This window comes from Misgurnus anguillicaudatus, chromosome 7, assembly GCF_027580225.2.
Source record: "Misgurnus anguillicaudatus chromosome 7, ASM2758022v2, whole genome shotgun sequence".
Lineage (NCBI taxonomy): Eukaryota > Metazoa > Chordata > Actinopteri > Cypriniformes > Cobitidae > Misgurnus > Misgurnus anguillicaudatus.
Window position 1 is genome coordinate 28,648,698 of NC_073343.2, and position 16,398 is coordinate 28,665,095.

At 35.2% G+C, this 16,398-nt stretch overlaps 1 protein-coding gene across 1 annotated transcript in view; it reads left to right on the forward strand.

Moving 5' to 3' along the window:
- The window catches only part of ush2a (Usher syndrome 2A (autosomal recessive, mild)), a 328,621-nt gene that overhangs the window by 235,262 nt on the left and 76,961 nt on the right, over positions 1-16,398 (forward strand). The window contains 5 exon segments of the mRNA XM_055171788.2: positions 1,851-2,074; positions 3,146-3,410; positions 7,959-8,156; positions 8,724-8,878; positions 13,429-13,627. Of these exon segments, the coding sequence (XP_055027763.2) occupies positions 1,851-2,074; positions 3,146-3,410; positions 7,959-8,156; positions 8,724-8,878; positions 13,429-13,627 (1,041 nt within the window).

The window sequence follows — 16,398 nt, forward strand, 5'->3', positions numbered from 1 at the left end:
AGTCGCGTCAAACTTGGGATTTGTGTGATCTGTTGTCAGACTAAATACACAAAGCCTTTTTCACCCTTCTAACACAGCTGTGCGCCTCAGTGTTGAGTCAGGCCTTTGAGAACGTATGTGATGCTTTTAGAGGTAATAGGAGAGGATGCAGATGTGGCTGCTGAGCGCTGATGGCTGATGGGAGGAGACAGTGGCCACATCGCCGGGTGAAGCCGATTCCTCACGCGGCACGGCCGTCTGCATCTTTTACATGTCAGCTGCATGTGCAGCTCTCTGATGTAGTGTTACTGGTCGAGCACTGCATAAGCCGTTCAAAAGGTTGTGGGTTTGGGGAGCACACATGCTGAAAAAACGTATAGCTTGAATTTGTCGCTTTGAATAAAAGGCTGCGGCTGCCAAATGCATAAATGTGCATGTTAGAAATGCAGATTGATGGAGAAACAATGGTGTTTAGTGTTTTGATTAACCTGATAAGGATCACTTGTTCCGTACACGGTACACCCCCTCCCTTGCACATGATGCTGCTTGAACGTCAATGTAACTTTGAAGCATTAAATCTTCAAAATATATGGTCATGCGGCACATCGTTTGAAAGCTTAGACTTTCGGGATTCCATTAAGCGCACACACAAAGCAACAAATGATTTATAGCAGTAATAAAACTGTAATCTAGTTGTTAGTTACCTGAACCGGGCGGCGCCGATTTAGGATATTTACTTACCTTCAAAATCTTCCCTTTATCTGCTTCAGTGAAATTGTCCAAAACTAATTTTTCATAAATCCCATAAGTCCAAGGAAATGGAATAGCCAAGCCTTTTAATCCAAAACGATTTATTCATCTCACAATCTTGACGTTTCTGACCGAATTACGATATAAATACTGTATACAATTAGTTCACTAACGGACATTAGTTCGAATCTCACTTTTCATTCACGATTTATAATGAATAGATTCGGATGTGACGTTTATTGTGCAACGTCTGAGGAACAAATACGCCCTCTTGTGGAATTTCAGCCATTCCATAAGAGGCTACATTGCATCATTCATAACAAAACTTAAAATAATTAGTCCTTCCAGAAAAACAAATTTTTTTGTGATTGTTGCGGGCAAAAATCCTTGATTTTGCGGCACGTTCTCTTAAAAAATGCAATGGAATATGCAGAATATTTATGCAATTTTATGCAATGTAACTGCGGAACTTGGAAAAATTGCGGGAACTTGCAAAAACTGCGAGAACTTGCAAAAACTGTTTGCAGCTTTTCGTTGATGTCCACGTGGCGTAATTACGTTACTTCATAAAGTCACTTTATAACGTTCCCATGGTAACAGGGGACAGGCCACGCTTGTATAAAGTAAATGCAACATTTTTCAGCTTTCTGCTAAGATATATGTGACTTTTTGCTCAAAAATGCGGGGAATATGAAATCATACAAGCCCCTCATATTTTTCGCGTGGAAATCAAATTATGCGGCGAAACTGCGGCATATTTAAAAAATGCGTCCGGCGCATACATATGCGGACTTTGGCTAATTATGCATTGAATCATGCAATTACGTTTTTCTGGAGGGACTGAATAATGCAGTTAAGAATTTCAGAAATTTGTTTGCATTTTGTAATGGTAAGTATGCTCCTTCTTTTTATATTGACTTAATAAGGTCATGCCAAAGATTGAAATCATTGATTAAAATCCCAATCTCCTAATCTCATAATGAGACTTTAGCCTGAATTTCACAGACAGGGTCACACATATATCTCAAAAACAGTAGCATGATTATTTCACAGGTTTTTTATATGTTCTATTGCCTGTTAAACACAACCTGGGTTAACTTAATGCATGCGTATGTGTGTAGGATTCGCCTGCTGTGGAGAGCGCTACATCAATACATCCACTTCCTGGTGTTGCACGGGACCCGATGGTGAGTCGAAAGTTCACATGTTGGAGAACAGGACGGCGTCACTGAAGTGCTGTTGGTCAGAAGTGATTGATCAGGAAGATGAGTGTTGTAATGGAGTGGCCTTCAATCCATTCACATCTGTGTGTGCTGACAGAGCCCCGGCCAGAATCCTCATACCGGTAATTAACACTTTCACTCAGAGTGACATATTTACCGGATGTTAGTCCAGCGATAGGTCATGAAGATGGTCACACATTTGCACATTTGTATGGATGTATAAACTTGTATGGATCACCTACTTGTATACTGTACAGTAGGTCAAAAATTTATGTGAGGTGAGTATTCGGGGAAAAAGTAGGTTATTTATCTAATTCGGTACGCACTGTCACAGCAGAGTCCTGCACGGGTCCATTTTTAGAGACCCGCTCCCACAAAGTTCATCACCAGACCCGACCCGTCACCTGTGATAATATTAAAATTAAATCCGCACCCGCCCAGACCCGTTAATATTTGGCCCGTTACCCGTACCCGTACACGCATAAATCACATGCGCAAAATTCATTCCAATTAAGGTGTTTTATTTATTATCTCGTACCTCTCTCAACATCACAACAGCGTCATGAATGGGCTAATGAAACAGGCTAAAGTGCGCTTTGTTTTGCACCATTCAAGTAGCCTACCATCGGCACCTAAATAAGCTATGGAACCTGATAACTATACACAAATAGACCTATTAATGAAAAAAAGAACAAGAAAAATACAACCTAACTAATGTTACACAACCCCTTTTTGGGAAATTTTAAGGGACGCAACTCTTTTGTACGGATTATAAGCTTATAAGACCCACTGTCTTGTGTAAATCTGTGTATATATTTGGATTTTGCTCTGATAAACTAGCTGATTTACGCATCAGGAGTGTTTAAATAAAGTAGTCGAGTTGAAAACACAGTCTGCCGTGAGTTAGGAAATATGAGGCACACAGGCACTCGCAGTCACACTTCATTAATCAGATTTCATCGCTGTAACACAAGCTCATCGCGCGCTCAGCTTGAGCTCGCCAAGAAAAGAAAGAGACCAAGAAAAGAAAACTGGGATGGCGGTCATTAACTTGTAATTATGTCATTAAGGGGCATCCGTGCTATTTATTGAGACAGAGGACTCTGCACACACCCGCTGACTGGGGTAGTTGTTTGATACACAACAGTTTTCTGATGACTCTTGTCAGTAATGAGAGCGTTTGTGTCCTTTAGGTGAATTGTCGCCCCAGTATGGTGTGTCCTGCATCGGCGGCCATGGCAGCGTACTGCGGTTTGTGTGATTTTAGCCCGGCACTGTCCATCTGTACTTGGGTACCGGGCAAAGCAGACACCACGCAGGTTCAATCTCCATCCTCCTCTGCAGATGGCTCCGCCTTCACCCAAACATCAGCATCGTCTGCTGCTGACCATATTGAGCTCTGCCCATCCTTAGAGGAGCTGGTGTACAGTGGAGCAGCCAACAAATACAGTTTCACAGGTACACAGACCAACAGCTTAGTTAGTTTTACACACAATGCTTAGGTTAAGCCAGGAGTAGTCTTAGTTAAATCAGGACAAGTAGCTTTTAAAAAATGCACTGTAAAAACTAAAAGTTGGATCTACTTAAAGGTGCAGTGTGTAATTTTTAGAAGGATCTCTTGACAGAAATGCTAAATAATATAAAAAACTATATTATTAGGGGTGTATAAAGACCTTTCATAATGAACTGTTATGTGTTTATTACCTTAAAACGAGACCTTTTTATCTACATACACCGAGGGTCCCCTTACATGGAAGTCGCCATTTTGTGTCACCATTTTCCTACAGAAACCCTTATGGACAAATTGTTTTACCAAGTTGTCTCCGACAATGACATGTTTGTCCGGAGGCGGCCACCGTAGCTTCTCTATGCGTTTCAAAAGCGAGGGGTGAGCAGTGGACTAAGCCGTTGGTTGCAATTCGCAACCTCACCACTAGATGCCGCTGAAATGTACACACTGCACCTTTATAAAAATACTTTAATTTGTAACACTTTTTGTCAACTTAAAGTTTCTCACTTCAAGTGAAAATTTTAAGATGACTTTTTTATTACTTTTATTGGTGACACCTAAAAATGTTAGCTTTTTCACTTTGTGTGAGAAAAGTGAGAATTTTTTTTAAATTTAGGCGTTACCAGTTTAAGTAATTTTTTAACTCTTTTCCAGCCAATTTTCGTCAATTAAGAGAAAACATTTGCATAAAACGTGTTCCTGATTCATTTTTATGTTAATCTGCAATACCACGATTATCCACTAGATCACTTACACAATTTATTGAAAAACTGAAGCAAAAAAGTTATTTACAAATTTTAATCTCTAGCAAAATTCCTTCAAAAAAAATGCTATTATTTCAGCTTTTTGGTAAAAAATTATATTTTTAAAGAAAAATACCCATATTTAAAAGTTTATAAGCAAAGAAAAAATACACACTGTAAAAAATTCTGCAGATATTTGCAGCTGGGTTGCCGGTAACTTACCGTGGATTTAAATTTATGTTATTACTGGCAACATTTTGTTCGAAGTTAAATGAACATTAAACATTTACAAGTCTTTGTCTTTACAGAATAAAACTAGAAAAACAGCATCAAGCAAAACAATCTGGGAAACAAAATCTGAATCAAAAAACAGAAAAAGTTTGATGATGATTTCTGGTTCCCAGAATGCTTTGCATAAGGCTGTCATTGTATAATTTTATTCTGTAAAGACTTGTTAATATTTAAAATTTATTCAACTTTGAACAAACTCTTGCCAGTAAATAACATAAATTTAAATCTACGGTAATTTACCGGCAACCCAGCTGAAATAACATTGTAATTTCTACAGATTTTTTTTACAGTGCAGATAGGATGAAACGTTTTTTTCTCGTTTGGTTTGTTTGTATGAAAGCAGAGTGTCTGTTCTTTCATTTGATATATTTTTTTATGTTTATATAGTTTTTAGAAGAAAATATTTCTGGAAGGCATTTTGTGAAACTTTTGTGAAAATCACAAAAAATTCTGGCTGGCAACTTTTCAAAAAATGGCTGGCGGGGAATGAGTTAAGTTAATCCAACTTTCAAAAATCAAAAATATTAATCAATAGTAAATTATTTTCAGAGTTAAGTACAGATCATTTTATGCACACATATTTGTAAATGTTAAAATCTGAAATTATGAATTTCTCTTTTCAAATTTTATATGAATTTATATAAAGCAGACATTCATTAACAATAAATGGTACTGAATATAGGTAAAGTGGTTAACTCTAAATACTTTTGATATGATCTTAATCATTATTTTGTAAAAAAAAAATTGTTAAAGAGGTAGTTCAGTGAAAAATGAAAATTACCCCATGATTTACTCACTCTCAAGCCATCCCAGGTACATATCTCGCTCCATAGGTATGTCTATCATCTTTCAGACGAACACAATTTGAATTATTTTAGAAAATGTCCTTGCTCTTTTATAACGGTAAAAAACAGGGTCCACGATTTTTAAACCCACAAATTACACTCATCCTTCACATAAGTAATCCACACGGCTCCACGGGGGTTAATATAGGCCTTCTGAAGGTAATCGATTCGATTTTGTCACTGAACTATCCCTCTAATTCTTATGCATGAGGTTTTATGACCTTTTATATAAACTGCAAAATAGGGAATATTTGTACTTAAAAAACTAATTTGTCACACTAAAATGCTTATAAAAGCCGCATGGACTATTTCCATCCATTTCATATTGTATTGGGAATTTTTATAGCATATACTCATGTAGTAGTATTCAACCACATTCAGACATTATTTTATGCCGTATCAGAGATTATGGATCCTGAATCCAGGCTAAAGTATCATAATCTAGTTTGATTTCACTCATTGATTTTACATTGATTTCAATTTTTGACATGACCTTACTCACTCAATATTAAAGATATCAAAGTTATACTTTCACAGAATGTTCTTTACACTATTTTATGTATAAAACATTAAATCACAAAATGACTTTAGCTGGGTTTTCACAGACTGGATCTGTGAAATATAAGTGAAACAAAGATGACAATCATTTAGTCATTTCTGGAACGTTCCCCACACTAGAAACATCTCCAAACAGATGTTTTATTGTGTATTAATTGTCACAAGTCATAACTCGCACCTTATATCAAACTCGTCATTAACACATTTAATATTGGCGTTTGGATTGGCCCCTTGACTCACACCCATGTTTATCTTTTTAAGAGGAGCTCTGGCCTGTCGTACCGTCTCAACCTCGCCCGAGATGTTATTTATTTGGTTAGTTACGTCTGTTTAATCAAGACTAATGCTGTAGTTGAGGGGGGCCTGGCTGGCACGAAGAGAGTGATTCTACTCAGAGCTGTGCCACCATCTGGGCTGAAGCGAATAAACCTGCCGTGGCCCTGCGCTCTTCCAGATGTTTCTCACGCCCCCATACCCGCACCTCGGAGAAAGATGACACTCCGAGTGCGCTCGGACAAATGCTGCACAAACGCTGGTTTGCCAGCCACACATACATGAAAGATTTAACTTCCTCCTGACGCTTGTGTTGCAAACACCCTTGAGACTTTTGTGGGGGTCTGGAGATTGGTCAACAGTAATATTCATATTTACTGTTTACTTTAGTAATATGCGTTTCTGGTCTTCTTGTGTTTGTGCATGTTATTTAATATGTTTGTTTAAAATGAATGCATAAAGTTAGCATACTAAACATGTTATGATTTTTATTTTGATGTTGCAATAATATATACATTTTTTTAAATATCTTGTGCATAATTTATCCTTGCATTGTTTTATATTTTAATTTAAAGGATGCATTAGTTGTATCTACATTTAATTTATTAGACAATTATCCGCCAGCCAAATTTCATAATTGTGAAATCATTTAGCAAAAAAAAATGAAAATTACCCCATGATTTACTTATTTGACACATCAGCATTTTTATCAGTAAGGGGATTTCTAAGTGGGCTATTGACACAAAATTTTCACCAGGTGTAGCCATCAAGCCAAATATTAAATTCATACAAAGAAATCAGAACATTTAAGTATACAAGTTAAGTCATAATAAATAAAGTGAAATTACAGGGAAATAATATACTGTATGCAATAATATATACATTTTTAATATCTTGTGCATAATTTATCCTTGCATGGTATTGTTTTTATATTTTAATTTAAAGGATGCATACGTTGTATCTACATTTAACATTTACATTTATGAATTATGTAGACGCTTTTATCCTAAGCAACTTACATTGCATTAAAGCTATACTGTATTAGTACATTTTATTAGTATATGTGGTCTATAGGAAACCTGACTTTTGTGCGATGCTAATGCAATGCTTTACCAATTGAGCTACAAAAACGCCATTCTATGAAAATATTGAATTGTATAAATTGAATTGTATATTTATGTATAATTTGTATTATATATAAATGTAAATACTTAATGTATAAATATATTTTTTCTTAAAACTATCCATGCATGTGTGCATATTTATATATAAATACATAATTATTATACATATATGATGTAAACAAAACGTTTATTCCGTTTTTTTGTGAATAAATACTGTATGTTGTCCTGATGTACCTGTTGTGATCTGTTTATGCATTGCCAGACTTTAGTTAATTCTTCCTGTGCATGATTCATCCCTGTGCGTTATTGTGCATGTTTTACAAATCGAATTGCATGTATGTCAATACGAAAAGTTAGCTTGATAGTTGTTCTGATTTGTTTATTTGTTGCGAGACTGTAGCTTGTCCTCTGTTCTCGTAATAAGAGTCTTTTGTCATCCTGTCACTCATAGAATTGCCTTCGTCTGACGAAACCCATCTTGAAGATTTACACCCATGACTCCCCACACACACATTTACTGTTTTTTTTTTGTAAGCGAAGAGCATTACAGTAAATGCAAGGTCTTTGGCTACTTTTGAAAGTCTTAAAGTGAAGACCAGGACACTTTTAAGACTCCGCTTTAGGATACCTGCCATATCATGGTCATGTGTCTATCATTTCAGATACTGAACTGGATCCCTATACAAGATATGAGTACAGAATCGGTGCCTGGAACAGCCACAGTGTTGGATTTAGCCCCTTCGCCCAGGTCACTACTAAAGAAGATGTGCCCTGTGGCGTAGCCCCTCCTCGCTGGAGCCTTGTCGGCCTTCGCGATGACATCATTCTTCTAGACTGGTCAACCCCAAACAGACCTAATGGTAATGTAAAAAGTAATGTATACTTTTATAACCAACAGTTTAAAAAATATATATTTTCTTTTATCTCCTAAAAGACCAAATACTACAGTTGGCAACGCACTTTCTTGCTCTCGTGGTAATATTGTCACATGTTTATTCAGTAGAAGGTTTGGTTATGTAAATTATCAATCAGTTTGGCCTTCTGCGCACACAACCGTGACACTTAGAAGATTAAGTCTGGATAGCAGGCTGTAATGCTGCAACTCTTGTCATAGTGAAACTATCTGATTGTTTTATCATCTTTTCTTCGAAGACCTGACTGTTATTAGGCGTAATCTGCATAGCTCGGCAGAATAATTTATAAGGAGGGAAATCCACATGCGCTAAGTGAGAATAACAAGCTTCGTTTTAGTGAACTTCTGTGCCACTTAATATGTAAAGAAACAAGCTGATTGCTCATTAGGACTTCAGCTCTAATCAAACGGCTTGCCACCCAATCTGTTGTGATTTGAAAGAAAGTTAGTCTGCACTGAAATTCGAAATTGTTTTGAAGACCCTTTTTAACTGTGTTTGTGTGTTTTGTGATAGGAGAGATAAGTCACTATGTCATCCTGCGTGACGGACAGGAACGTTTCCGCGGCACTGATCTTAGCTTCACGGATGCAGCGGGAATCCGACCTTTTCAGGAGTACATGTACCAGCTCAGAGCATGTACTGCTGCTGGGTGCACAGACAGCTCCAAAGTGAGTTTTCTTTTTTTAGTATGTGTGTGTTTTACTGTTCATAATCCCTACATAAATTCTTCCTTTTTAAAATATTTAATACTTGTAGTTTTAACTGTTTACAACTTTTCTGTGGCACCAGTGCAGAGGTGGAAAAATTACGTCACATCAATGACTTTTTTTTAAATGTATTAAAGGGACACTCCACTTTTTTTGAAAATAGGTTCAAGTGGTACCACCAGACACAGAGATCATCTGAATGGATTCCAAATCAGTAACTTATATGTTTAACGCTAGGGGAGCTGGAAAATGAGCATATTTTCTAAAAAAGTGGTGTGTCCCTTTAAAGGGTTAGTTCACCAAAAAAAACTAATTTAGTTTTATTTCGTAAAACTAATCATTTACATCCCAGTTTCTATCTTCTGTCTAATACAAAATCAGATATTTTGCTAAATGATGGTAAGCACACAGTTGAAGGTACCCATTGACTTCCATAGTATTCTTTTTCCCACTATGGAAGTCAATGGGGCTTCAGATATTTTTGAATATATCTTCATTTGTGTTCATCACAACAAAGAAATATGCAATTGAGTAAATGATGACAAAATTGTCATATTTGGGTTTACTATTCCTTTAAAATATTGTATTTTTGTCCAAAATTAGTTTTTAAAGACTACTACTTTTTCATTGTGATTTGAGATGATTTGCCCTTAACTATGGTTTAACTAAGTAAGTATAGTAATTATAATAAGTGCTTTTAGAAATTTACTATGATCTCTCCACACTGACCATATTTTACCAATTGGGTTTTTAGTAAAACTATGGTAATACAAATGGTAGAAAAACATGGTTGCTACACTTAACTATAATAAAATCATAGTTAAAGGGATAGTTCACCCAAAAATAAAAATCGTGTCATAATTTTTTCTCTCTCATGTTGTTACAAACCTGTATACATTTATTTCTTCTGATGAACACGAAAGAAGATATTTTGAGGAATGTTCCTAACAAAATCGATCCTGAGCCCCACTCACTTCCATAGTTGGAAAAATAAATACTATGGATGTTAATGGTGCTCATGAACACCAAAACAAAAAATACATAGTAAATGATGACAGAATTTTCATTTTTGGGTCAACTATCCCTTTAATTTTCCTAAATTTAGCAGACCCTTAAAGGGTTAGTTCAACCAAAAATGAAAATAATGTCATTAAAGGGACCATATGTAGTTTTTTTAATATTTAATTAGTCAAAATCGATGTCTTTATTCATAAATATGTCCTCATTGGTGTCACATTGCTATCATTATCATTATTGATATATGCATTGACATGCCCAAGGGTAGAGGCACAGAAAACTTTTTTTTTTCAAAATATAAAATAATGTTCATAATAATAGGGTAGAGATGGTACAACACTATGCATGTCCGTGTATATGAAGAGCAGTGTTGGGCAAGTTACTGAAAATTAGTAATTAGTTACAGTTACTAGTTACTTCTTTTAAAAGTAACTGAATTACTCTACCAGTTACTGTATATCAAAAGTAATTAGTTACTTAGAAAAGTAACTTTTAAGTTACTTTTATGTATTCTTTTTAAATGTAAATATGAACAGTACTGAACAGTCAAACAGTAAAATGATATGGATGGGCTATTTTACACGTAAGACTCATAATATATCACATACTGTAGGAGCCTATTTTGCTTTAGATTCAACCTTTGAATATTTTTGTTAGAAATTATCTTAATATGTAACTTAGTTTATTTATGTATATCATTTAGACCATTTAGACAAATATTCTGCATGTTTACAAAAATATATAATGTGTTAAAATTGTGTAGTGTCTCTTTAAAAATTTGGAGACAATTGTGTCAACATGTCATATTTTCTAAAATAAATTATTATTTTTCTGATTTCATATTTATTTTAATAAGTTAGAAATGTCTCCGCTGTGTGCGTGCAGCAGATGAGGCAAATTATGGGTCCTCCGAAGGTTAGACCGTCTCATTTCAGTTCTCTTCGCGAACTTCTGAGCGCCTTGAAAGACCGAGTGCTCACCTTTTATCGCATGCTTAGTAGGGTTCAGCCCTTTAACACAGCTTGTGAAGCTTGCCGCAGGGACTGCGCTCTTTGGTCATATATTGTTTGTTTTCTGTTTGATTTAAATGATACACAGGATTAAAGGAAGATATTTAATCAGAAAACGGAGTAGGCTACGTGGATTGTTTTGTCAGACGGACACAGAGCGAGTGGATTGTTTTTTCGGATATGGCGAGACTGAAACTAAAACTAAAAGCGAGCTCACACATACTATGGAGTTTTAACACGGGCGTACAGCGGAGTGTGAATATTTTAGTGGAAACAACAATCGCGGATCGTTCTCTTCCATGAAGCCGATGTAAACATCTAAGAATATATGAACATTTCTCAGATTTATTACTTTTACTACAAATGCAAGTTGATGTCATAATGCGATTGCTTGGTGAAGATAATTTACAAACATGAGACCGGATGGATTATGACTTGCGCACAATTTTTAAACAAAAGGTATGTTGTCCCGTTTAGATTTTTCATGTTCATTCTAAATGCACTGTCAGCTATGAAGAAATGTAATGATTCATTGCGCCGCCAACCACGGTCCTGCGATGTCAGATATGTCTTGTCTATTTTTTACAAAATAACGCGAGTAACGAACTCATTTAAATTTCAGTAATTGTAATTGCGTTACTTGATTTAAAAAAATACTTCGTTACATGCTCGTTACTGCTAAAAGTAGTGGAGTTACACTTTGTAACGCGTTACCCCCATCACTGATAAAGAGTTTGGTTCCAAAACGCAATAAATCCATTTTGACAAATTTCGGTAAAAACGTGTTTTCTATACCAAGAAAGTGACAAGATGAAAACCACTATTTTCTGTTACAAACTTTCACATAGCATCTTTAGGTTATAAAAACATAAAAAATTCAAATCCATAACTTGATTTTCAAAGATTTATTATAAAAACTGATTATTTTTCCATGACAAGTTTTTATTCAAAATGCAATAAATCTATTGCAGTTTGGGAAAAAAGGGAGAAAAGATGACAGAATAACACGGCGGATATTGGATTTTGCGTAAAATTAAGAATTTACTTCTTAATACTGACCTGATATAATACTGATTCTGGCAGTAACAAATTTTTTTCAAAAATGGCGTTTATCGCGTTTTGGAACCAAACTCTTCATATATACAGTACAGTAGTTATTCAGTGTTAATTTGGTATAAATCAAAAAAAGTTGACCTATCCTTGCACTTGTGTCACCAAATAAAAAATATATATTTTCAAATCCAGACACTCCGTGGTCAGCAATTGGTAAAAAACAGTCCTGACCCAAACTCTTGAAATTGGTTTAGCCAGGTGGTATTGACTACGTATACAATTTCCTGAAAAAATCACTTAATTTTAAGGTTTCTGCACATTAAAATTTGATACAGGTATATATCTGAACATAAATAAGTCCCATTCACATTCATAAAAACACTGCATTACACATTCAAGTTCATGTTTGTCTTTTGTGGACTTTCATTTCTCTTTAACCAATGCAACAGTGATCTTACAGAAACTTTAATGGTGTGGATAGATTAAGTTTTTTATTATTTGTTATTTTTACTTTAATGTGGGGGAAAATACTTAATTCAATTTTAAGGCCCATATAACCAGTAGTACTGATTTTTTCCCATTGTCCTTCGTCTTTGTCACAAGGTTACCTGCAAGTATTTACAAGCATTGTAGTGCAAAGCTACAAAACACTTGTAAAGGATAACAATAGCCTTACTCCCCCATTCATTCTCATGTTATGCAGCTAGTGCTGAGTAAACAGGATATTTCTAATAGCAAGCTAATGGAACCAGAGCAACAACTGACTTCCTGCCATAATTGTTGTCTCCTTGTAATAGATGTCAGTGGCTCAGCTGATGAAAGAGCAAATTAACCTGTCCATCTCCTCTTTTTATGTCTAATTTAGGATCAGATTATCAATAACCACACAAATCTGCCAGGCCGTCAGCCAGAACGCCGGAGGGAAAGTAAAAAGAACCGCTCAGGCCGGCATTAGGTCCATTTTTCTTCCCGCGCAGCCCCTGGTCTCGGCCGGCACACCAATTGCCCACCAATGATCCACTGCTTCTTTCTTCTTCACCCGTGCACGATCGTTTTTAAGTGGAGCGGGATTAACTTGTACACCTGCAAGCATTGCCCAAACAGTTGCAATTATTGCCCAACCCAATACAAGGGGAGCAATTACCACGGGGCACCCTGTTGTCGCTCAGCAGGACCCAGCTCTGTCGTTGGGAATGAGGAACCTGATTTAATCTTTCTGGACACTGCGGGCTCACAAGCACATCAGGCCAACACCGGGCCGGCCTACACGTAGCCAAAAAAAACACCTTAACCACCTCTCGCGGCCCTTTCCTAATAGTCTGCCACTCCTAAAGACAAGAGTTGAAAGCGCTAGTGACATTCTATTAGAGCAGGATATCCAATCCTCCATTAGAGCAAATTGCTCTGTAATTCTTTTTAGTATGTGTGCAGGTTGTGGCAGTGACTGTCCAGAGGGAACCGGAGGGTATCGGTGCCCCAACGGTGAGTCCGTCCGGGTCCAGGGCCCTGAGGATCAGCTGGGATGTGCCGGCCAAACCGAACGGTGTCATCCGGGAGTACCACATCAATCAGAGCGGCGTCGGAGTCATCCACACACATACACAGGGGAAGATGGCTTATGATGTCACAGGTATTGTGCAATATGCTTGTTTTTCGAAATGAAAGGGATCGTTCAACCAAATATCTAAATTATGTCATCATTTACTCACTCTCATGTTACAAACCTGTGCAAATTACACAATGGAAGACAACTTGAGAAATGCCTGCAACAAAACCGATCATGAGCCCCATTCACCTCCACAGTAGGAAAAAATTGAATGGAGCTCATGATTGGTTTTGTTACAAACATTCCTCAAAATATCTTCCTTCGTGTAATTTATACAGGTTTGTAACAAAATGAGAGTAAGAAAATAATAAAGTTTTCATTTTTGGGTGAACTATCACTTTAAAGGGACACTCCACTTTTTTTGGAAAATCAGATCTTTTTTGGTCTAATCAGATTCAATGGATTATGCTAAGCTATGCTAAAAGTGGTAACGCCAGACCCGGAGATTGGCCGAATGGATTCCAAAACGGTAAAACTCAATGTTTAATTCTAGAGGAGCTGGAAAATGAACCTATTTTAATAAAAGTGAAGTGTCCATTTAAGTGAATAATTATTAACTTGTTGAATGATATTATTAAATAATTTTGTTTTAATAAGGTTAATTTAATTTAATAAATTATTTACTTGTTGAGTGATTTTTTTTTATAATTTTGGTTTAATAAGGTTATTTTTTAATAAATTATTTACTTGTTGAGTGATTTTTTTTATAATTTTGGTTTAATAAGGTTAATTTTATTTAATAAATTATTTACTTGTTGAGTGATTTTTTTTTTATAATTTTGGTTTAATAAGGTTATTTTTAAAAAATTATTTACTTGTTGAGTGATATTTTTTTATAATTTTGGTTTAATAAGGTAATTTTTTTTAATAAATTATTTATTTGTTGAGTGATATTTTTTTATAATTTTGGTTTAATAAGGTTTATTTTTTTTAAATAAATAATTTACTTGTTGAGTGATTTTTTTTAAATAATTTTGTTTTAATAAGGTTAATTTTAGTTAATAAATTATTTACTTGTTGAGTTATATATTTTTTTAAATAATTTTGTTTTAATAAGGTTAATTTTGTTTAATAAATTATTTACTTGTTGAGTGATTTTTTTAATAATTTTGTTTTAATAAGGTTAATTTTAGTTAATAAATTATTTACTTGTTGAGTTATATATATATATATATATATATATATATATATATATATATATATATATATATATATATATTTTAATAAGGTTAATTTTATTTAATAAATTATTTACTTGTTCAGTGATTTTTTAAATAATTTTGTTTTAATAAGCATTATTTTATTTACTGAACATTGCAAATTACTAATTTATAAAGCCACTTAACCTAAATTTCTGGGGGGATAAGATTTTATTGAGCTTTTTTTGCTTTACTCAGTCAGTATTTAAGATATCAATGTTATATTTTCACAGAATGTTCTTTGCATTATATTGGATGATTTTATCACAAAATTACTTTTACTGGGTTTTCACAGACAGTGTTGAGTATTTGGATTATAAAAAATCTACCTTTATCACACCTTAGGACTGTTTAAAATGAACTATTAAAAAGTAAATGTGATGCACAAAACTTAAAGGGAAATGGTGCCAATGCACCTAAGATTACATTTTAACCTAAAGTCTAGATATTAAAGTCTAAATAAATGTATTCTAGTTCCATAATGTATTAATGTAGGCAAATAATGTATTAAAGAGTACTGTAAAACAAGAAATGAACATGACAGTAAAGCTTTTATCCGATGGGTGAAGACAGTAGCACTATGACTTAACACATCAGAGATATTGAATACTGAATGAAAGAAAGAAAAAAGACAGATACAGTGCAAAGATCGAGTGATGAATTGGTTAAGCAGCGGAGAGCAGCCACCCCATGCTGGCGCTGACGGCTGCAGCGGCGAGCGAGGATACACTGCGTCTCCTCCACGTGCCCTGCCTTTATTTATGCATGCTGTTTCTGGAAGTCATCTAATGACTGAATTTACACCTGATTCCCGCAATGAGCAGCCGGCCTGCCCATCACTCCTGAGGCCGATGCTGATTTGTGGCGCTTCTTTTATCTGCCTTGGAGAGGAGCAGTGTTCTTGGCCCCGAGCCATCCGTCACCACCGCAAGGGTACGCGCGCGGACCTCGCTACCATTTCCAGAACCGCACGGGACGACGCATGGCAACGGACAGCTGCACACAGCTAACACACACACAGAGAGAGAGGGATTTAGATTAAGTGCTCACAAATGTCGTTCATAGAATGATTTTCATTTGCCACAGGGTGTTTTTGGTTTGTTTCTCATTTAACAAAAGTTTATGAAATATATCTGTATTTTTTGTGTTTAACAATTTTTTAGTAATTTATTGTTATAGTTATAAATATTTGTAATATTTTTAATTATCTGTAAACCGTATGTATTTTTATTAGAATTAAAAGCTACAATATATAATAATTGATCAGTTATTGAATACTTGAATATCAAATGTAAATACTATAAACAATAATAATAATAGAAACTCATAATTTAAGTATTTTTGATTGATGTTTATTAAAATCTGCGAATGTATTTTTGAAAAATACTGTATAGTACTATACAATATATTATTTATGATTTTAGTTTTTTTAGTTTTAAGAATAGTACTGTCTGTATTTGTTTATCTTTGTAAATGGACTCCTATGAAACAGCTCCTATGTGGCACAAGTTTCTCTCTCTAGGGGCCGTGAAACGCATAATTCATGCACAGCGGAGAAGAACGCCGCTCACTTCGGCCTGTCGGCATTATCAGCGA